The 21,817-nt window shown below is 46.5% G+C and overlaps 1 protein-coding gene across 1 annotated transcript in view; it reads right to left on the bottom strand.

The window, feature by feature from the left end:
- Positions 1-2,228: 2,228 nt before the first annotated feature.
- CCDC90B (coiled-coil domain containing 90B) overlaps positions 2,229-21,817 on the bottom strand; it is a 48,467-nt gene continuing 28,878 nt past the window's right edge. Inside the window, exons 5-9 of the mRNA XM_068266702.1 lie at positions 21,576-21,617; positions 18,697-18,768; positions 14,655-14,708; positions 4,384-4,498; positions 2,229-3,223 (exon numbers count right to left, since the gene is read on the bottom strand). Coding sequence (XP_068122803.1) covers positions 3,168-3,223; positions 4,384-4,498; positions 14,655-14,708; positions 18,697-18,768; positions 21,576-21,617 — 339 coding nt within the window. The 3' untranslated portion in view covers positions 2,229-3,167. The remainder of the gene's footprint in view (positions 3,224-4,383; positions 4,499-14,654; positions 14,709-18,696; positions 18,769-21,575; positions 21,618-21,817) is intronic.

The raw sequence follows: 21,817 nt of genomic DNA, 5'->3' as shown, positions 1-21,817 counted from the left end.
AGGAATAATAGAGGTCTGGGCCAATTAGCAGGGAGGGGACTGACCAGCAACCAGTTACTGCTAGCCACACACTCCCCAGTGAAATGAATCAAATGATTCGGTTTATGGTCCGATTCTTTTTAATGAATTGAATCTAATGAATGGATTCATCAAAAAGAGACGGACTTGCTGGTACTTGCTGGTCCATTCTGAAGAGTCGGAGGCTGACAGAACCATGGGGATTCTCCATGAGGCTGCAATAGACCAATGGGAATCCTCAGCAATATAGAGAATTATCATTGGTTCATTTTCAACCATTAAAATTCTCCCTGTTGCTAGGCAGGATTGGCCTGTTGCAGCCTATGGAGAAGCACGCTTCAGCTGGGCTCCAGGCTGCTGAAGGGACCGAGCACGGAAAGAGCGGTAGCGGTGAGACAGGTGAGCGGCGATGCGTACGGGCCGACCTAGCCACGCTGCGGACACGGAACGGAGTGTTTGCGCAAAGTGGATGCAGAATGGACGGTATTCCGTTTCCATTCTGTGGACCGAACCTTCACATATCAGGAAGCAGAATTTGCAGCATATCCCAGTGGCTGTAGGCTGATCCATTCACCACGTTTTCTCGGTGCGGCAGCTTCTACACTTCTCCCTGTGATTTCTGGCCACATTTTTCTGCATTTTCACGTATCGTATTCCAGACATTCTTTCTGCACAAAATTTGCATCCCGAAAAATCGCACAACATGCAAGTCAAGTGCGATCCCATAGACTTGCATTAGATGTGCCGGGAATGTAAATGTGCAAAAACACAAAATCACACGTGAATTCTGTTATCTGTAAGGCCCCCTGCAAATCTGATTTGCGATTCCAATTTGCGTTTGTGATTTGCGACTTTCCCTGGATGCTATCAAAATAAGAAGAAAAACACACAAAAAAAAAACGCAGCATGCAGTACCGATTACAAAAAAATGGCAAATCGGAATCGCATGTAAAACCGCGTCGAAATCGGAAAAGCATGTATTGTGCATGGGGCCTAAAATGGAATTTCCCTTCCTGCGGGTTTGCTAGGCGGTTGGGTTTAGGAGAGTTGGGTGTGAAAGGAATGCAAAACGATCTTCAGGTAAAAAAAAACAACAAAAAACATACTTACCAAAGAAGGCGGAAGCTGCTGTAGGTCTCTCCCGCAGTGGAGTCCACAATCCAGCCCAGTCGCACTCCACTGCTCATACATGGTCCCTGCCGCACATGCGTGATCGCGTGTCATTCTCGCCAGCACCTCTCGGAAGATCCAGGGCGTCTCTGCAGGCATGAACGCAGCCGTGCTGCACCCGTGCCAGGATGGCCTCGCCTGCACCGAGCAGCCCGTGCATCGGCTGTGTAGATGCGGCCAAACTTGCTTGGTAGTGGGGATCCTCTACAGCACAGGTGTCAAACTCGCGGCCCTCCTTTCCCTTTTATGTGACCCTTCTGAGCTTTAAATGTCATTGTAAGTGGTAAGAGAATGACTGCATACTGCCTTCTTGTCCAGAGAAGCACACCAGGGACAGTTTCTGGATGAAACACTGGCAGTCTGAGCCAGGGTGCAGCAACAGCCCATGGCACCCACCAGCGATATTAGCATGGGGCCCCCTCCTAGAATCCACACATCTTCGTGAGGCTGGTAAACATCCCCCCCCCCCCCACACAATTCAGAGTAGTGCATTGGAGCGTTGTAATATTTGCCTGCTCCAGCGATGTGTTGTGACTCGTTTTACACGCTGAGTGCTTCCACATCTCTAGCTCCCGATCACGTGACATGCATTGGGAACCAGAGGTATGCAGCATAGTCTGTGCAGCTGTCAGGAAGATCGGGGGAGATGTAGCAGCACTGAAACCATGAAGGACTGGAGCAGGTAAAATATTAAACTGGTATCACAAGAATCACAGAGGCGTGCACCTTCCATCTAAGGCTTTCATTCCACAAAGGTGACAGTATAACATTCCAATCACACATGCATCTCATCAGAGTGCATAGCCATATACAAATGAATAGTAAACTTGCGTGGATCTTACGTGTCCATACAGTGACTGGTCAGTGGGTGGGAGGTGGGTGGTAGGCACAGAGGTGGCACCCACCCACCTCCCAGTCACTGTATGGACACGTAAGATCCACGCAAGTTTACTATTCATTTGTATATGGCTATGCACTCTGATGAGATGCATGTGTGATTGGAATGTTATACTGTCACCTTTGTGGAATGAAAGCCTTAGATGGAAGGTGCACGCCTCTGTGATTCTTGTGATATGAATTTAACTGTTTTTGCTGCCCTAAAGCGGAGCACACGTCCAGTGACAGCTAGTCCCAGTTGCAAGTGCTGCCATTGCGGTCAGTGAGGGTTGATACCTGTGTTTTTCGCCCACTGTATGGGATGTGCCACACCGTACACTTGAGATCTATCTAGTTATAAAAATATTAAACTGCTCAACTAAGCTACTCTGCTGGAGAGGGAAGTGCGCCCCCCCACACACATGGCCGCTCCACTTGCGGCACTTAGTTTGAGACAATAAATGTTAAATCTTAATAAGCACTTTTACCCTGCAACCTAGACTACGTTTTGGATTTTGGCCCCTTACGCGATTGAGTTTGACACCCCTGCTCTACAGGATCCAGAGGCTTTCCTGTTCTTAAGTACGTCTTTAACCTACGGTTCGTCTCCGGTACACTTGAAGGCTGCGAGGAGATGCTGCAATGGGAGGTTTCAGAAAGGCAAAGCAGAGACCCCATTCACTACCTAGCACAGCCTCAGTCATCCACATCTAACCATCTCATTTCTCGTTGTGGCATCTACATTAGGGTGTGTCTAGAAAGAGCAGGGCGGGGCTTAAAGTTACTGCTGCAGCAGTGGGGTTTCTGGGCAGTCCATACTTCGCAAAGAGACCACAGGCTTATAAGGAAGAGGAATTCCAGCTTCAGTTGTTTCTGCACATTTGTAGCTGGCTGCAAACCAAAATGGAAAGTCACTTTTTCAAAGTTTTGCAGAACAATGAAATGTCTATAGAAATTTTTCAGTGGAAGCAGAATTACCCTTTAACCTTTCAGAAACCTGCTACAGTAGTCCAGAAAGATGGTATTGTCTACCCCTCCCCTCCTCCCTTGCAGGGGTCCTGTCGCAGTGCAGAGACGGGTTCACTTAAAGGGGGCCGCCTCTTCTACTTCCACAGTCTGTAAAATCCCAGCGCTATTGCGAGGCAAGTAAATACGGACGCTGCAATAGAAAAAAAGATGCCGTTATGTTGGGACTTTGGAGATCTTTTTTTTACTCTATGTCTACCTGACTGCTGTGAGTACCTAATTGGTCTGAGGAACTAAGCTAATTGATCTGTACAGTGGTAGAGAGGAAAAAACACAAAGTCCGGGAGCCCAATCTGGTGCAACACCGTTAGTATATCGGAGTAGGTTCAAAAACACTTGAGAATATACTCACAAGGGTGGGTTGCAGAAGAGGCAAACACTTGTACTCGCAGGTGGGAAGCATACTGTCCCTACTCGGCCTCTTAGTTCCTAGACGGTCGCTGCTCCGGAAAAAAGGATTTTATCCCTCGAGAACCCATGACTAAAATCACCCTTAGTATATAAGGGATAACAGCTAGTTTAACTCGGGTAGGAAGCAGCTGCTGGCCGCGAAACGCGTTGTCAAGTGCACAATAAAACGGATTTATCAATTTCGAACCTCTACTTGTTTGTATATCCTACCATACACCATCAAGGTAGGACAATTTTATTCTTTATTCTTTTGAAGCAATTAAAATTAAAAATAAAATGATATATACTATGAATTAGTACCACTACTGTAAAAACCTTACCTGGACAGGGCGCCTCCTACCCGAATTAAATAAGCTAATTGATGCACATTGACAGTCTTTGAAGGTTATCTGTTTGCCGAGGTGTTCCTTGGACTGGTCATGTTTTTAAGTGTGTTTCATGCTGAGCAACTTGGCCAGTTCCTGGTGTTACTGGTATTGGGGATGAGAGGTGGAAAATGTGTGTAGATCATAAACAAATATGGTAAAGTTAGCTTACCCACAAATGAAGGTCTAAGCCTGTATTAACAGGAAAATGTATTGCGCAAAAAGACAACGTGTTTCGTGGGTTACAACCCCACTTCCTCAGGGTAATAACCTGAATGCAATGGAACCGGAGGCGGTTGCTGTTTTGCAACCCTAGTTTATGAGTACACCCCCCCTTTATCATCATGTTACCATTACCAGATTTACTACACCATATTGGGCTCCTCCTCTTCTCGTGTGTCGCCCCCCCCCCCCCCCCCCCTTATCAAGGCTGCTTTATACGCCAGTTCCTGGTAATAATCAGTTAGTGAGATTCTGATATCAGCGGCTGGAGGACAGAGAAGGTCGAGTCTCTCACCTGCTAGATAGCGGACGGTGTCCAGTTTGTGGGATTCCATGAGTGTCTTCAGCGAGGCGATGTCTATATCGATCTTCTTGTGGATCTCTGTGATAGTGCCGTCTGTCATCGCACTCTGTAAAAGGGGTAAAAGTGACATGAAACTCTTCCTGCCAATGTTCTTTGAAAGAAATGAGCTCAGCAGTCCGGCAGAGAAGCAGCTGAGACTCTCGCTAGGTCATAAAACTAAACATTAGCTTACCTGGTAATTTAATTTTAAGTAACCCTCCAGGACAGGTATACATCGAGATTTGGCCCCTCCCAGGAAACAGGAAACATCCACAAGCCTCTCTATAAATAAAAAACTTTGTCAGGTATCCGGCAGTATTAAATAAAGAAACATTCCAACAGGTCTTAACTACCTGACACCTAACCATTAACATAGTGTCCCACATACATTTATATATAATTCATATCTCTACATTTTAACACTATTTATCATACAGAAAAAAGTTGGGGTGGGTTACCCCACCTGTCCTGGAGGGTTACTTAAAATTAAATTACCAGGTAAGCTAATGTTTAGTTTTTTCCATTAACCCTCCAGGACAGGTATACATCGAGATGATTCTCAAGTAAACACTAACCTTAGGGTGGGCTGACTGCCTCCAAGACTTTTCTTCCAAAGTCTTGGTCTGATGAAGATATCCGATCCAATCTGTAATGCCGCATGAACGTTCCCAAGTTCTTCCACGTTGCTGCCTTACAGATTTCCAGAGGAGAAGCACCAGCTCTGAAGGCCCAAGTTGTTGCTGTCCCTCTAGTAGAATGAGCTTTTAGATCTTTCGGAGGAGCCGTTTCCATTACTTTATAGGCTTCCATAATACACAATTTGATCCAGTTAGCTATCGTTCTTTTCGAAGCCCTCTGCCCCACTAGTTTTCCCGTGAAATTTACAAAAAGGGCTTCAGTTTTCCTTAAACTCTCTACTCTCTGCAGATAATCTTTAAGTATTTGTCTTACATCCAATAAGTGTCGTTGTTTCTCATTATCATTTGTTGGATTCGGATAAAAAGATGGTAGTATAATTTCCTGTGACCGGTAGAAAATATCACCCACTTTCGGAATAAATTCTGAACTGGTTCTAAGGACTACCCTATCGTTATAAAAAATACAATAGGGCTCCCTACAGGATAAGGCCTCAAGTTCACTCACCCTCCTTGCTGAGGTGATCGCTACTAAAAAAATAGTTTTGAAAGTTAACAAACGTAAATTCATGTTACTGGCACAGTCAAAAGGAGGCTTCGTTAAAGCCTTCAAAACCAAAGATAGATCCCACTTCGGGAATGGTTTAACAGCAATTGGTCTATTCCTCTCTATTGATTTGACAAAACGAGCAATCAAAGGATGGCCAGCCAATTGTCTGTCCAAAAAAACAGAAAGTGCTGAAATTTGTACCTTAATCGTACTTAAGGCCAATTTCTTATCAACTCCATTCTGGAGAAATTCTAAAACAGTAGCAACTTCATTAGACCTAAATCCTGACTGTTCCTTCCATAAATTATAAGTTTTCCAATATTTCAAGTATATTGCTCTAGTGTTCTTTTTACGACTCTTGATCAGAGTATCTACTACCTTATCTGAAAGTCCGTAGGTTTTTAGAATACGCTCTTCAGTAACCAGGCTGTTAACTTCCATTTGTTGATGTCTGGAACAACCTGTTTCTGAATCAGAATTAAATTGTCTAGAAAAGGAAGTAGTATCGGCTCCGCTACTTTTAATTTCAGAAGCAGAGGATACCACGACCTTCGTGGCCAGTTTGGAGCAATAAGAATCACCTTTGTTCTGGATATTGCAATCTTTCTCAATACCAACGGTAACAGATTCAGAGGAGGGAATGCAAATGCTAGATTGAAATCCCACGTCTGTGACAAAGCATCCACTGCCGTTGGATTGTCTTTGGCGTTCAGGGAAAAAAACTGACGACACTTTGTATTTTCCCTGTTGGCAAACAGATCTATGACAGGCGTCCCCCACACAGATGTTATCCACTGATATACTTCGGGGTTCAATTGCCATTCTGCATTCGACAGCTGTTTTCGACTTAGTAGATCTGCTAGTATATTCATGGACCCCTTCAAGTGAATTGCTGTAATTGACAACAGCGTCTGTTCCGCTATGTCCAGTATTTCTAATGCCAGGGTCAATAGCTTGTGTGACCTCGTTCCCCCCTGGCGATTTATATACGCCACAACTGTGGAATTGTCCGTCCTTATCTGAACATGCTTGAATGCTATTAAGTGTTGAGATGCTATCAGAGCCAACTTCACTGCCATCAATTCCCTGTAGTTTGAAGACTGATTTTTCATATGATGTTGCCAAAGACCCTGTGTTTTGAAATTCTGAACATGGGCCCCCCAACCTAATAGGCTTGCATCTGTGGTCAAAACTACCTGTGTTGGAAACTGCCAAGGTCTGCCCTGTGATAGCGAGTGGGGAACAGTCCACCAATCTAGACTTTCCTTTACTGGCACTGGAATCTGTACCAACTGATCCAAAGTCTCGACTGTCTTGCTCCAATTTTTCAAGACCCAACTTTGTAGGATTCGTGAATGCTTCATTGCCCATTGTACTGCTGGTGCCACTGAGTTTAACAGTCCCAGGAGTCTCATTGCATCCCTTATCGAGATGACATCCAATTTTTTGAAATTTTCCACCTGCTGTATTACCTTCGCAAGCTTTTGCTCTGGTAAGAACATCTTCTGTTCTATTGAGTTTATCATAAATCCCAGAAAAAGAATATTCTGAGTGGGCTCTAACTGTGATTTTTCCAAGCTTACAATCCATCCTGCTTGCTGGAGTTCCCTCACCACTATTTCTCTGTGGAGCAATAATGTTTGCTTTGATTCTGCCATCACCAGAAGATCGTCCAAATAGGGAACAATCATAATACCCCTTTTGTGCAGATGTGAGATCAGCTCGGCAATCACCTTGGTGAAAATTCTCGGAGCGGACTTTATGCCAAAGGGGAGGCAACGGAATTGGTAATGAGTCACCATGGAGTTTTCTTTCACTGCGAACCTTAGAAATCTTTGGGATTTCAGTTCGATTGGGACATGCCAATAGGCGTCCTTGAGATCGATACTGAGCATGAAGCAATTGGCTGTCAGCAGATTTCTCAGTGAATAAATTGATTCCATTCTGAATGTCTGATGCTTTATAAAAGGATTGAGTGGCTTGAGATTCAGAATAAGACGATACTTGCCCGACGGTTTTTTCACTAGGAAGATTTTTGAATAAAACCCCTTTCCCTGCTCCAGAACTGGCACCAGAGTGACCACCTCTCTTGCTAACATATCTTGTAGAATGCAAGATATGGCTCTCTGTTCTTCGTTTGACCTTAACTGTTTTGTCACTATGAACTTTGATGGAGGTCTTTGTTGGAATACAATATGGTATCCCAACTCGATCAGATTGAGAATGAATGGACTGGTCGCAAATTTCTGCCACTGCGGAAGGAAGGAGCCCAACCTTCCTCCCACAGCTTCTTCGCTGTCACTGCTGCTTTCTTGTAGTGGAGTCTGAACCGCCAAACAATGCATTTGGCTTGTTCTGCTCGCGCGAGAAGGACCAGGGTTTACGTCTGTTTTGGGGTCTAGTTTTATTCTCTTGTCGGTTCTTTCGAAAAAACTGTTTCCCCTGTCTAAATTGCCTTTTCTTAGGGAATCCCTTCTTTTTATCTGATGTCCTTTCAAGGATTTCATCCAACTGGGGACCAAACAACAGGTCACCTGAGAATGGAATGGTACATAACTTGTTTTTAGAAACATTACTCCCCTCCCAGGTTTTGACCCAGATGTTTCTTCTAGCCACGTTAGACAATGCTGCCGCTCTTGCGGTCAAACGGATAGACTCCGTTGCCGCATCTATAATGAAGTTTATAGCTTTAAACATTACGGTAAATGAATTTAAAATAATTTCTTTACTTGACCCCATTTTAATATGATGCATTACTTGATGCATCCATAAATCTAGTGTACGGCCTACACATGTAGTAGCAGCAGCAGGACGGAAATTTGCGCAGATAGCTGACCAGGTCTTCTTTAAAGCAAACTCAGCTTTTTTATCTGATTGCTCTTTTAGAAAACCTAGATCCTCAAAGGACAACTCATTCTCCTTGTGGACCTGCGAAAAGGCTGCATCCAACTTAGGGCATTTATCCCACTGTTTACAGTCCTCTTCTGCAAAAGGGAACCTTCTTTTAAAGCCTCTTGACAAAAAGACCTTCCTATCGGGGTTCTTCCACTGACTATTAATCAATTGTTTAGTAGATGAATGTACTGGAAAAACCATCGGTTTCTCCCCTTCCATGCCCGCATATAATGCATCATGCGTGGACACTGAAGAAGGAGCGTCATCCTTCAAACCTAAAGAATCGTAAATTGCTTTTAATAATTCGTCTGTCTCATTAGCAGAAAATCTAAATTTAGACATTTTAATCTGATCTTTTCCAGACAAGTCCTCATCAGAGTCACACTCAGAGATATCATCAGAATATTCCTCTGGTTCAGAGTCTGACAAAACAGGACGATTTGTTTTAGCGGATGCTTTCCTATGTCCTGTTACAGGTGGTGTAGATTCTTCCATAGGTCTATCAGCAGCTCCGTCAGCAGGCACTGCTGTTTGATCTATGGGATAGTTAGGCAAAGCAGTAGGTGACTGAGTAATGACTACTGGTTGCTGTACAATTGGCTGTGGCACCGTAGCAGCTGACGATATGGTCCCAGAAGCAGACGGTACTTGTGCAATAACAATAGGTGGAGGGTTAACAGAAGATTGAGCCGACATGGATTCTCTAAATACTTTCATTGACTCTGCCATCTCTTTGCGAACCATTCTAAGGAAATCTTTATAAGCCACAGCCGACTCTTCATTTAAAACACGAGTTGCACACTGCTGACATAATAACTTATTCCACGGCACTGGCAGCTTCACATTACAAGAGGGACAGCGTTTTTTAGGCCTGGCAGTATCTGATGCTTCAGTAGCAGTAGCAGATGGAGCCGAGGATGAAGCTGCAGTGCTCTGTAATACAATAACACAATACAGATATTGTTTTAACTGCCCTGCAGCCAAAGTAATCATAATTCACCACAGTGTGAGGCAACTTCCCACAAGAAGCTATTCACCAAACAATTCCCCATAACACAGCCAGTACAGTGAGCCTTAGAAAAGAAGCCTTCACACAAACAACAGTTTTCCATGTGATACCATAAGATACCTTAGTATCCGGCTTAGGCTCATGTGCCCTGGGATCCTCCTGAGCAGCCTGCTGGCCTCCGCTCGTCCCAGATGCTGGCTGTGCCTCCATGCTGCGTCTGTACGAGTGCCCAGACGCGGGGAACGCTGTGCATTCTTCACTCCGGCGGGCGGAAATGACGACACAGGCGGAAGCGGAAGTAACCCATCCGCCATCTTGGATACTGGCACGCTGCGCCCACTCGGCCTCCGCCTTCCCCGCAGCGTGCTCTCATCATTCCAGCCGGCGGCGCCTGCCAAACCAGAAGCTACCACAGCCATCTCTCTCCCCAGACCCTCCACAGCGGCTTATAGAGAGAGGTAAGCGGCTGGCAGCAGATAACATTGCCTAATGATCCTCACCTGCCCCCGCAGCACCAACAGTCCCTAGCCCCCCAGGCTCTCCAGGACATGCAGCGCAAGTATAGAGAGACCTGTCCCTGGAACAGGAAACATCCATACTGCCGGATACCTGACAAAGTTTTTTATTTATAGAGAGGCTTGTGGATGTTTCCTGTTTCCTGGGAGGGGCCAAATCTCGATGTATACCTGTCCTGGAGGGTTAATGGAAAAAAGTTGTTAAAGGACAACTGAAGTGAGAAAAGTATGGAGGCTGCCATATTTATCTCCTGTTAAATAATACCAGTTGCCTGGAAGCCCTACTGATCTATTTGGCTGCAGTAGTGTCTGAATAACATCAGAAACAAGCATGCAACTAATCTCGTCAGATCTGACAATAGCGTCAGAAACATCTGATCTGCTGCATGCTTGTTCAGGGGCTATGGTTTAAAGTATTAAAGGCAGAGGATCATCAGGATAGCCGGGCAACTGGTATTGCTTAAAAGGAAATAAAAATGGCAGCCTCCATATCCCTCTCACTTCAGTTGTCCTTTAAAAGTACCGCTTGCACAGCAAAACAAAGCATTCATGAAACACTATGCACTCAATAAGTATTACCATTATGTCATTGCATCTGAAGGAATAGTCCGTTTTATGATCACTTCATGTTTACAATAAGATGGAAAGGACTTTCAGATAAGTTTGTACAAGCAAAGCAAAGCTTACAAACTTGAGCTGGCCATACATGCACTTATTTTTACAAGCAGATTTGATCACACATCAATCTTAATTCAAATTAAAGAGACACTGAAGCTGGAATAAATCTCGCTTTAGAGCTCATAGTTAGCAGGGGCACGTGTGCTCCTGCTAAAACACCGCTATCCCGCGGCTAAACGGGGGTCCCTTCACCCCCCCCGGCAAAAATCAATGACCAAATTGGTTGTATACTTTGCTGCTCCTAGAGGCAGGGCTAACGGCTGCAGCCCTGCCTCTCAGCTCGTCTATCAGACGCGCATCGCCGCCTCTCCCCCGCCCCTCTCAGTGAAGGAAGACTGAGAGGGGCGGGGGAGAGGCAGAGATACGCGCTGACAGACACGCGTGGGGCAGGGCTGCGGCGGTTAGCCCTGCCTCAACCAGGAAGAGATCCCCGGCTGCTCGGAGGGGATTTGTGAGGTGAGGGATCCCCGTTTAGTGGCGCGATAGCGGCGGTTTAGCAGGGGCACACGTTGTCCCTGCTAACTATGAGCTCTGAAGCGAGATTTATTCCCGCTTCAGAGTCTCTTTAATTTGCAGCAAAAATATATATCAAAATTACGATCGCATGGTTAATTTCTGTGGCGGGGGAGCTGTGGCAGACTGACAGTCCACGTATTGGATAGCGCTGCCGCTGCACTATACTCTGCAATACACACTGAGCTGGGAGAGTGCAGGAGGGGGGGGGGGGGGGGGGCGTGCGCTAAGAAAACACACGTGGGTTTGCATCTACTTCTCTCTCCTCTCACAAAATGACACAACGGGTTCGGTGGGCTGTTTCGTATCTCGGGCGTTTGTAAGGCAGGGACTCCCTGTATAAATCAAATATAACATTAAAGAAGCACTATTGCTGAAAACCAGTAAAATGTCAAATTTATATATATCTTTTCTCCTTTGTAGCGGTTACTTACAGTAGTTAGTAGAAATCTGACGGAACTGACCGGGTTTTGACTAATCTATCTATTCATGGGAGATTCTCGGTATTTAAAGGACAACTGAAGTGAGAGGGACATAGCGGCTGCCATATTGATTTTCTTTTAAACAATACCAGTTGCCTGGCAGCCCTGCAGGTCTATTTGGCCGCAGTAGTGTCTGAATCACACCAAATACAAGCATGCAGCCAATCCTGTTCAGGGTCTATAGCTAAAAGTAGAGTAGTAGAGAAAGGATCGGCAGGACTGCCAGGTATTGCTTAAAAGGAAATAAATATGGCAGCCTCCATACCCCACCCCCCCCTTAATTAAGTGCTTTTGAAAGTAAAGAAAATCCTGAGAATCCCCCATGAGGATTTGGGCTAGTCCAAAACCTGTCAGTTCTGTCAGAATATAGCACATTTAAATGTACTTTTTGTTTTTGTGCTGTGGTCCTTTAACCACTTGAGGACCGTAGGCTTGCACCCCCCCCCTAGTGACCTGGCTATTTTTTGCTATTTAGGCCACTGCAGCTTCAAGGCCTCGCTGCAGGGCCGTACAACTCAGCACACATGCGATTCAACCCCCCCGCACCCCACCCCCTCTTTTGCTGCCCACCAACAGAGCTTTCTGTTGGTGGTCTTTGATCGCTCCAAGGATGTTTGTTTTTTTATAAATATTTATTTCCTTTTTTTTTTTAAATTAATAAATGTTACTATCTAAAGCCCCGCCCTCCCCCCGCCAGTCAATCAGCGCGATTGGCTGTCATAGGCTTCAGGGGATCGCTTCCCTGTCTCCAGAGGGGACAGCCTGTCCCCAGTACAGCGCTGCCGTAGATCGCAGCACATTTACAGTGAAAATAGACTGCGTTTTCACCTTCTAACAGTCTCCTAGCAGTGATCGTTGCTGGGAGACTGCTGACAGAGCAGAGCTCCGTCATTCAAGCGGAGATGCGATCTCCTGCAAATCCCCGCCCCCAGGACTTAGGCGGTCCTGGGGCTGCCGCCGCCGCTCACACGATTTGCGTGAGGAGGTCGTTTAAAGGTTAATCTTTTAGTTATCCTGCCAGATCCAGCTTTTATTCATGATTTCACTGAACGCACCAGTCCTGACATTCCAGAAACTTTAACACAAGATGAAAGCGGAATACAAGCGGAGCCCGATATGAAAGTGAAGTCAGTGTGGCCATCGGTAAGCGGCTCTCACCTCCGCCTGCTCTGGCTGTACTGCTGACTGCAGAGGATTCTGGGAGGGAATGAGTACAGATCATCTGCAGAGTTCAAGCACTGGCGGAACACTGAGAGGGTATGAATTATACGAGGCTGCGTGGAACTGCTGCTGCTTTATTCATGAAGCACAAACGCTCGCATCCCTTCTTCCAGGTACATCTGCAATATCTCTTATCAGCAGTTCTTATATCTACTATATTCATTTGTCATTTATCAAATCGCAACGGTTCAGTCTGATACACGGTATGTATACTGGCGTAGAAGTCACCAGAGTATAGCCCCACCCCACTACTTTCACATGCTCAAAAAACTATAATGTGGACCCCGTTAGAACCTGCCAATGTCTCCCCCTAGCCTCCTTGAGTGATGCAGAGTGCACATTGGAAGCGTGCCGTGCTTTAGGCCTCTTGCACACTGCAAGTGATTCCGATTCAGATTCCGCTTTTTAATCAGTTTTTACATCCGATTCAGATTCCGATTTGCAGTTTGCTCCCTGCACACTGCAAATCGGAATCTGAATCGGATGTAAAAACTGATTAAAAAGCGGAATCTGAATCACTTGCAGTGTGCAAGAGGCCTTATAGTTACCTCACCTCCTTCCTGGCAGCAGGGGGAGGTTCTTCCATGAAACAACATGTGCTTCAGGGCAGCAACAATTAGAGGGCGGCAAGAGGCAGCTCCCCTCCCCAAATGTCGCACTCCCGTCTCCCCCTCCCTAAATGCGCAGGGCTGCTTCACTCATCTGCTCTCAGCGTTCCAGCGATAGTATCTCCATCCACCCGTCCTGTATTCATGGCTACAGCGGTGTGACCTGTTACATGCTGCTGGGTCACATGAGGTCCACTGTCGTCAGAGAGGAAGCACAACTTAAAGGGACACTGTAGGGGGGGTCGGAGGAAAATGAGTTGAACTTACCCGGGGCTTGTAATGGTCCCCCGCAGACATTCTGTGCCCACGCAGCCACTCACTGATGCTCCGGCCCCCCCTCCGGTTGACTTATGGAATTTCATACTTTAAAGTCTGAAAATCACTGCTCCAACATTGCCGTGTCCTCACTCCCGCTGATGTCACCAGGAGTGTATAGCACACGCCCATTATGGTCTGTGCCTGCGCAGTGCGCTACTGGTGACATCAGCGGGAGTGAGGACACGACAACACTGGCGCAGTGGTTTTCAGACTTTAAAGTCTGAAATTCCAGAAGTGAAGTGGAGGCGGGGCCGGAGCATCGGTGAGTGGCTGCCCCAACACAGGATGTCTGCGGGGGACCATTAGAAGCCCCGGGTAACTTCAACTCATTTTCCCCCGACCCCCCCTTTAACATGTGGCTGGTGATCCCATCACTAATCTGCTGAGAGCAGGTGAATGATGCGGCGCCGGTGCAGCACATACCCGGCATCTTGGGGGTCTGATGCTGCGGGCCAGCAGGGAGGAGATGGTACAACACTAGCCTGCACCCTTACATATCCAGTTATCCAGTTAATCCAGTCCATAACCCCAAGTCCAACCCAGTGCCCAACACTAACCTACCACCACCCAGTGCCTAAAACTCATCTAATCCACTTATGGAGGTAGGTCTGAAGATATATTCGACAAACTTCCGCAGGTGGGGACAGTGATGGACTGAGAGGAGGAAGAGAGAATCAGGAAGACTCTATGGGATACAGAGCCTTCCCTGTCCACAGGTGAGTATCTATTTTTTTTGGGTCCCTTCAGTTTTACTTTAAGGTCATGGCTCGCCTTCACATCATTACTTATCAGATGTCACCTTTTTATGAAACTCTGTGCTGGCCTCCATCAGCTTCTTCTCTTGTTCTGTAAACTAAAAACAAACAAAAAAAATTAGACAATTTTTTGGTAGATGACATTCTAATGCATCACGGATGTAGCTGCAACCACAGCAGATCAGGGTGCAGATGGGCCCTCCCTTCCCCATGTAATTCTACTTGCTACCTTACGAGGGCAAAAAAGGGGCACCATGCAACATTTAAAGAGAAACCGTGACCAAAAATTGAACTTCATCCCAATCAGTAGCTGATACCCCCTTTTACATGAGAAATCTATTCCTTTTTACAAACGGATCATCTGGGGGCGCTGTATGGCTGATATTGTGGTGAAACCCCTCCCACAGGAAACTGTGAGGACCATGGTCCTGGTAGTTTCCTGTCTGTGAACCACGTTGCATTGTGGGAAATAGCCGTTTACAGGTGTTTCCAACTGCCAAAAAAGCAAGCAGCATCTCCTTCCACTGACATCACCTGCCAGCAGTAAAAATGCCACCACGTGATAACGTCAGAATGTAAAATCAGGGAGAGCAAAGATTTTACAATGGGCAAACACTGACTAAATCATTTATACATAATTATTGTAAATATGAAGCACTTTTTTTTTATTACATTATTTTCACTGGAGTTCCTCTTTAAAGGGAAACTGAAGAGAGAGGTATATGGAGGCTGTCCTGTTTATTTCCTTTTAAGCAATACCAGTTACCTGGCAGCCCTGCTGATCCTCTGCCTCTAATACTATTAACCATAGCCCCTGAACAAGCATTCAGCAGATCAGGTGTTTCAGTGGTTCAGACTTTAAAGTCTGATCTGACAAGACTAGCTGCATGCTTGTTTCTGGTTTTATTCAGATACTACTGCAGAGAAATAGACCAGCAGGGCTGCCAGGCAACTGGTATTGATTAAAAGGAAATAAACATAACAGCCTCCATATAGCTCTCTCTTCAGTTCCCCTTTAAAGCCCCACTTTACCTTTGTAGGTCTTAAGCCTGGTAAACACATCTACTTTTGATTGGTCAGTCACTGGCTATTTTTACCACCACCATGTGGTACGAGAACTTATATACACATTGGCCTCAATTCACTAAGCTTTATCGAACACTTTATCGAATGTTTGATAATTTACCTTATGGGTAAAATCTAATTTTGAATTCACTAAAGTGTTTTTAGATTTATTAAACATTTTATCGACAAAACATCCGATAAATCTATAACACCTTATTGAATTGTAAACTGGATTTTACTCATGAGGTAAATTATCAAACGTTCGATAAAGTGTTCGATAAAGCTTAGTGAATTGAGGCCAATGTGGTTATAGCATTCAAATCTGTTGGCCCTCCCCCTACATGGCAGTGGTGAAATTGGCCAGTCATTGGCCAATCAAAATTGGATGTGTACCAGGCTTTAGGTCGTAGAGCTTGTTTTGGTCTGTCTAGAGGTTCTTTGATTTGCACATCTCAATCAACTAACTTTTAATGACCTAATCAGTAGCCCAGGTGCTGGCCAATTCCTGCACCACAGATTGTATACAATCTTCTCAGAAATATTCAGTCAGGCCAATTTTTAAGCACAGGCGATTTTCAAAATCGCTCTGAAAGCGCTTGTGCAATAATTCTCTATGAGAGAGTTCATATCTGAGCAGTTCGTTTGCGATCCGCTTTGAAAAGCGGTGCTTGGGCCATTTTCCTTAATGGAAGGTATAGAAAGAACGCAAAACGCTCACAAAATCGCTTTGGCAAAATCACTGGAAAACACAAAAAAAAAAAAAAAAAAAACCCATTGCGGACGGACACGTGAGTCGAACGCAATGTGAGCAATGGTTCACTGCTATAAATGATGCCCAACCCATTGTTTCATCTTTCAATAAACCTATATGGCCGCAACACCCTTCCCTAACCCTGGCTGATAAGCCTTGTCTAATTCTAACCGAACTTGTAACAGGACCAAGACACCGTCGCCCTAAACACCCCCAACACTAACCACAAAAACATTCAATGCCCATCTGCATTGGGCCTGCTCATAGCTGATAGATCACCTGCTATCTGTTGTGTTGTAGGACGAGTCAACTAGATACTTAAAGCGGACGTGAAGATACGTGAAAAAAAAAAAAAGTTTCACTAACTTGGGGTTCTGCCAGCCCCCTGCAGCCGTCCTGTGCCCTAGAACGATCCTCCGGTCCCCTACCCCGGCTCACTTTCTCTTTCGCCAACTTAGAAGTTGACATCCACTGCGACTGTATGGCCCTGGCCGCACGTGTCCTCATTCATGCTCCCGCAGCCGGGATCGTTCTGCGCAGGGGAAGTAAATGAAAAGCTCTACTGTGCCTGTGCAAGACGCTCCCAGCAACAGTTCCTGGTGGGAACCATGTCTTTTGCCCACAGCTGAGGCTAAATCCTGATGTCATTTCTGCCCTTTACTTTTTTTTTCTTTTCTCCTCCAATTGCTGAGTCACCTCAGCCGTGCTTGTAAACACAAGAGAGCAGAGGATCATGTTTCAGCTGTATTTGAATCCCATGAGTGGGGTGTGCACTTTTTTGCAGGTAAGCACTCATCTGTTTTTAAGTAGCGCTGTTCATTTCTTTGCTATGTTTGATTGATTTATTTCTGGTCAGCTGCTCCCACTTAATAGTTTTCCTTTGGTGTATATGCAGAGCCTCTGTTTGGGTTCAAGGTGCGTTTGCAGTTTCTGGGGGGGCTCGGCGCATCTCTGAGCTGAGGCCATTCAGAGGCGGCCTGGTGATGCGCTGATCCCACTTTTTTTGCGCAATTCTCAATTTTACTGGTAGCGCGCCCAGGCTATGCATATGCATAGGTAGAATTTAGTTAGTGTTAGGTCCCCTCCCATGGAGGAAAGACTTCTTCGACAGTGGGAGGGACAAGTACCTAACAAATTGCAAATTGTTAGTGAAACTAACATCCTCCAAGTGGTAGACAGGTCATGTGTATGCTCATTGTGTATTTGAATCCCATGAGTGGGGTGTGCACTTTTTTGCAGGTAAGCACTCATCTGTTTTTAAGTAGCGCTGTTCATTTCTTTGCTATGTTTGATTGATTTATTTCTGGTCAGCTGCTCCCACTTAATAGTTTTCCTTTGGTGTATATGCAGAGCCTCTGTTTGGGTTCAAGGTGCGTTTGCAGTTTCTGGGGGGGCTCGGCGCATCTCTGAGCTGAGGCCATTCAGAGGCGGCCTGGTGATGCGCTGATCCCACTTTTTTTGCGCAATTGTCAATTTTACTGGTAGCGCGCCCAGGCTATGCATATGCATAGGTAGAATTTAGTTAGTGTTAGGTCCCCTCCCATGGAGGAAAGACTTCTTCGACAGTGGGAGGGACAAGTACCTAACAAATTGCAAATTGTTAGTGAAACTAACATCCTCCAAGTGGTAGACAGGTCATGTGTATGCTCATTGTGTATTTGAATCCCATGAGTGGGGTGTGCACTTTTTTGCAGGTAAGCACTCATCTGTTTTTAAGTAGCGCTGTTCATTTCTTTGCCATGTTTCAGCTAGGCAGGGAAATAAAGGGAAGAAGAGGAATATATTATAGATAAAAAAAAAACCCCGCATGCAACTGGTTGGCACTGACTACTAAAGGGCCAGTGCTCCTAAAGTATGTGATAACTCCAAATCATAACAGCAGAGGTTTTGAAAGTTTTACATGCAGGATTAGCATCTTTATCACTTAATACACTCAGACCAGTTGCTGTTGAAATTTGATTTCTATGGTGACACTTCCACTTTAAGGTATCTTCAGGACCGCTTCAAATAAAAACAATAACAAAGAGAGAATCACCCCGCAAACTAATCGAACTAATGAAAACTGTTGGATTTCTCTTTTCCGGTGTTTTGTGATCCGGTAGCAATCGGGGTCAGATCGTAAAACGCAGGCAGTGGAAAAGGGCCCTAATAATAAAACAGAGGCGATAAGATTTCTTGTGCTGTCCTTCCCACCTTCAGCCACCAGATGGCAGCAGCTGCTTAGCATAAATGTGTCTCTCTATGTCAGTGTGTGGTGGAGAGATTATTACCAGGTCAGTGAGGCGGCTCCGCTCCAGGTTGATATCCAGTTTGGTGTCGGCTCGGATCTGATTGGTTTCATTCTGTAAGGGAAGAACGCAGACCTTTGTTACCACTGATTTCTTCATCTACAACAGGAGTGTCAAACTTAAATACAAAGAAGTGGGCCGAAATTGAATGCTGTGACCTACTGTCTTTCCCCGAATAGAAGACACATATTCTTATATGGGGGGAAATACGTGCTAGGGCTTATTTTCAGGGGGGTGAGGGGGGGCTAGACGCGATGTATATGCGGAGGCTTTTACCGCTACTCCCTTGTGGCTGCGTCCCCCTCCGTTCCAAGTAATTTCTCCGGTGGTGGCGGCATAGTATTCAGCTCTTTGACCCGCACGCTGCACGCAGTACGCTTTGCCGGCTCTGCGCTGGCGCTCCCTTCCTATCACAATCATGTGCGCCCGGCTGATGCGTCCCAGGTGCACGATTATTAGAAGAGGGGAGCGCCAGCGCAGAGCTGGCCTAGTGTACTGTGTGCAGCTTCAGCATGAGGGTCAAAGGGTGCCCTCATAGCTTGAATAATATGCTGCCGCTACCACCACCGGAGAAGTTACTTAGAACATAGGGGGACGCAGCCACAAGGGAGGTGCGGTAAGAGACCACACACCTACCCATACACAAAGCATCCCACAGCTAGGTCTTATTTAGGGGTAGGTCTTATAATATGGGATGCTCGGTTGTCTCGGGCCAACCTCAATGTCTAGTGACCACTTCTCTCCCTTCTAAAGTTCCCAGGTGTCTAATGGCCCCCTCCAACCCCTATACAGTTCCCTGGTGTCTAGTGGCCCCCCTCCAACCCCTATACAGTTCCCTGGGGTCTAGTGGCCCTTCCTCCCCTATACAGGAATCATTATAGCTGAGTCATTATAGCTGAACCAGAAGGGGGCAGGCTTGGGCTTGAAAAGACATCAGAGAAGACAGACTCCACTATAATGATTCCTGAGCAAAGCCAGACTGAATGCTCAGTCAGGGATTTTATCAGGACTGATAAGAAGCAAGCTGAACAGTAAATAATGAAACAGAGAGCAGGGTAGGTGTTTTCTCTAATGTTCCCACTGATATATATGGTAAATACATGAGAGTGCTTTGTCTCTAGCAGCCCCCTGCAGTCACTCTGTGCCTGTGCCATCCTTCAGAGACCCTCCAGTCAGCAGCCGTGAGCCCCGCAAAGCTGGCCGGTCACGAGCCTCCCCATCCTACTGTGCATGCCCAAGATCTCCGGGCAGCGGGTGCGTGATCAGGGTGCGAGCGGCTTGGGGCCATGCATGCGCAGTAGCCTCCGACTGGCCAGCTTAGAGGGGTCACCGCTGCTCGATGCAGGTCCCGACACAGCATGTCATGTGACAGGAAGCTGCATAGGCTGCACGAGGTGGCTACACAGAGGAGTGAAGAGGACCTGTCCCGCCACTAGACTGGGGTTAGGTATTAAGCTCTGCAACTCCAAAAGTTTGAAGGCGCACACAAGGAACCTCAGCTGCCACTGCTCTGCACCCCAGGACCGCTTCCCCCCTCGTGACAATGGGGGCAGCAGGGGCTGAAAAGGATTAAGATGAAAGGGGGCCCTAGGCAAGAGAGCAGTTTTTGCCCACTGCTGATGGTCACCTGGCTTTTCAGTAAGATTTGGTGGGGGTATCGTCCACTAGACCCCTGGACTGTCTCCAGGCCCTAGGCAACTGCCTAGGTTTGCCTTGTGGACAGGGCCGGATTTAGGCCATGGCCTAGGGCACCACAGGAGCAAGGGCACCAAAGCAACAGGCTAAACTGTAGCAGCATTTGCAAGCTTGCAAATGCTGCAATGCAGGGAGATTAGGCTAGCGCTGCTAGCCGCCTGTGCAGCAGCCACCTTGCTCTCTGTGCACGCTGGCGTTGTGGCGGGCGGCTACGGACTTAGGCAGCATTGGAGACGGAGGGGGAAGAGGAAGCTTCTACACTGGAGATGAGTGGAGAAATGAGTGACACTGATGGCTGCTGTGGTGTGAAGGTGAGCTAGCTATCTATACTGAAAGGGGGGTGGGATTAAGGGAGTCATCTGGCTACCTATATTGGAAAGAAAAGGGGGAGGGGTCATCTGGCTACCTATACTGGAGGGAAAGGGGGAGGGGTCATCTGGCTACCTATACTGGAGGGAAAGGGGGAGGGGTTATCTGGCTACCTATACTGATGGGAAAGGGGAAGGGGTCATCTGGCTACCTATACTGAAGGGAAAGGGGGAGGGGTCATCTGGCTACCTATACTGGAGGGCAAGGGGGAGGGGTTATCTGGCTACCTATACTGAAGGGAAAGGGGTCATCTGGCTACCTATATTGGAAAGAAAAGGGGGAGGGGTCATCTGGCTACCTATACTGGAGGGAAAGGGGGAGGGGTCATCTGGCTACCTATACTGGAGGGAAAGGGGGAGGGGTCATCTGGCTACCTATACTGAAGGTAAAGGGGTCATATGGCTACCTATACTGAAGGGAAAGGGGAGGGGTCATCTCGCTACCTATACTGAAGGGGGGTGGCTGGTGAAAGCGGCCTTGGGCGGTAAAGCGTACAAATCCAGCCCTGCTTGTGGATGATCGGGCTCTGAGCAGGGGCTATTTCAACCCTGAAACTAACCTAACCAGTGGGAAGTGGAATGGAGAGGAGGTGAGGTGCGGCAGGGCAGGGATTTCCTCTCCAGCAGGACAGGAATCCCGACATCCACAGAGGCATGTCCGTATTGCAGCTGAAGCACTAGTCTGGAATGATGGAATCCTTTTTGTTATTTATTAGCAAAAATGTAAAATCCTCCAACGTGTCATAACAACAGCCTGAAAAGGCCCCTACAGCAAACGTGAGATGAGACTCCACTTACCGAGAGATGTTGCTTCACGTGTTCCAACTCGATCTTCATTTTCTGCAAAGCAACAGATACAATGTATGACCAGGCAGCCCTGAAAGAGGCTTGCTACCTACACCTTGTATTTCCAGCTCCTTACAAACTTACATTGGCTATCATTCATAAACTTGCTGGCAGTAAGGAGAACCCGTGCGGGAGAATACCGCCGTCGGTAGTTTAGCCTTCTGGGTGGTCATTCATAAACATTGTGCCTGGTG

This window comes from Hyperolius riggenbachi, chromosome 2 (assembly GCF_040937935.1).
Source record: "Hyperolius riggenbachi isolate aHypRig1 chromosome 2, aHypRig1.pri, whole genome shotgun sequence".
In the NCBI taxonomy this organism is placed as follows: Eukaryota; Metazoa; Chordata; class Amphibia; order Anura; family Hyperoliidae; genus Hyperolius; species Hyperolius riggenbachi.
Note: the sequence above shows the minus strand (reverse complement) of the source record. Positions and strands in the feature narration are given on the sequence as shown.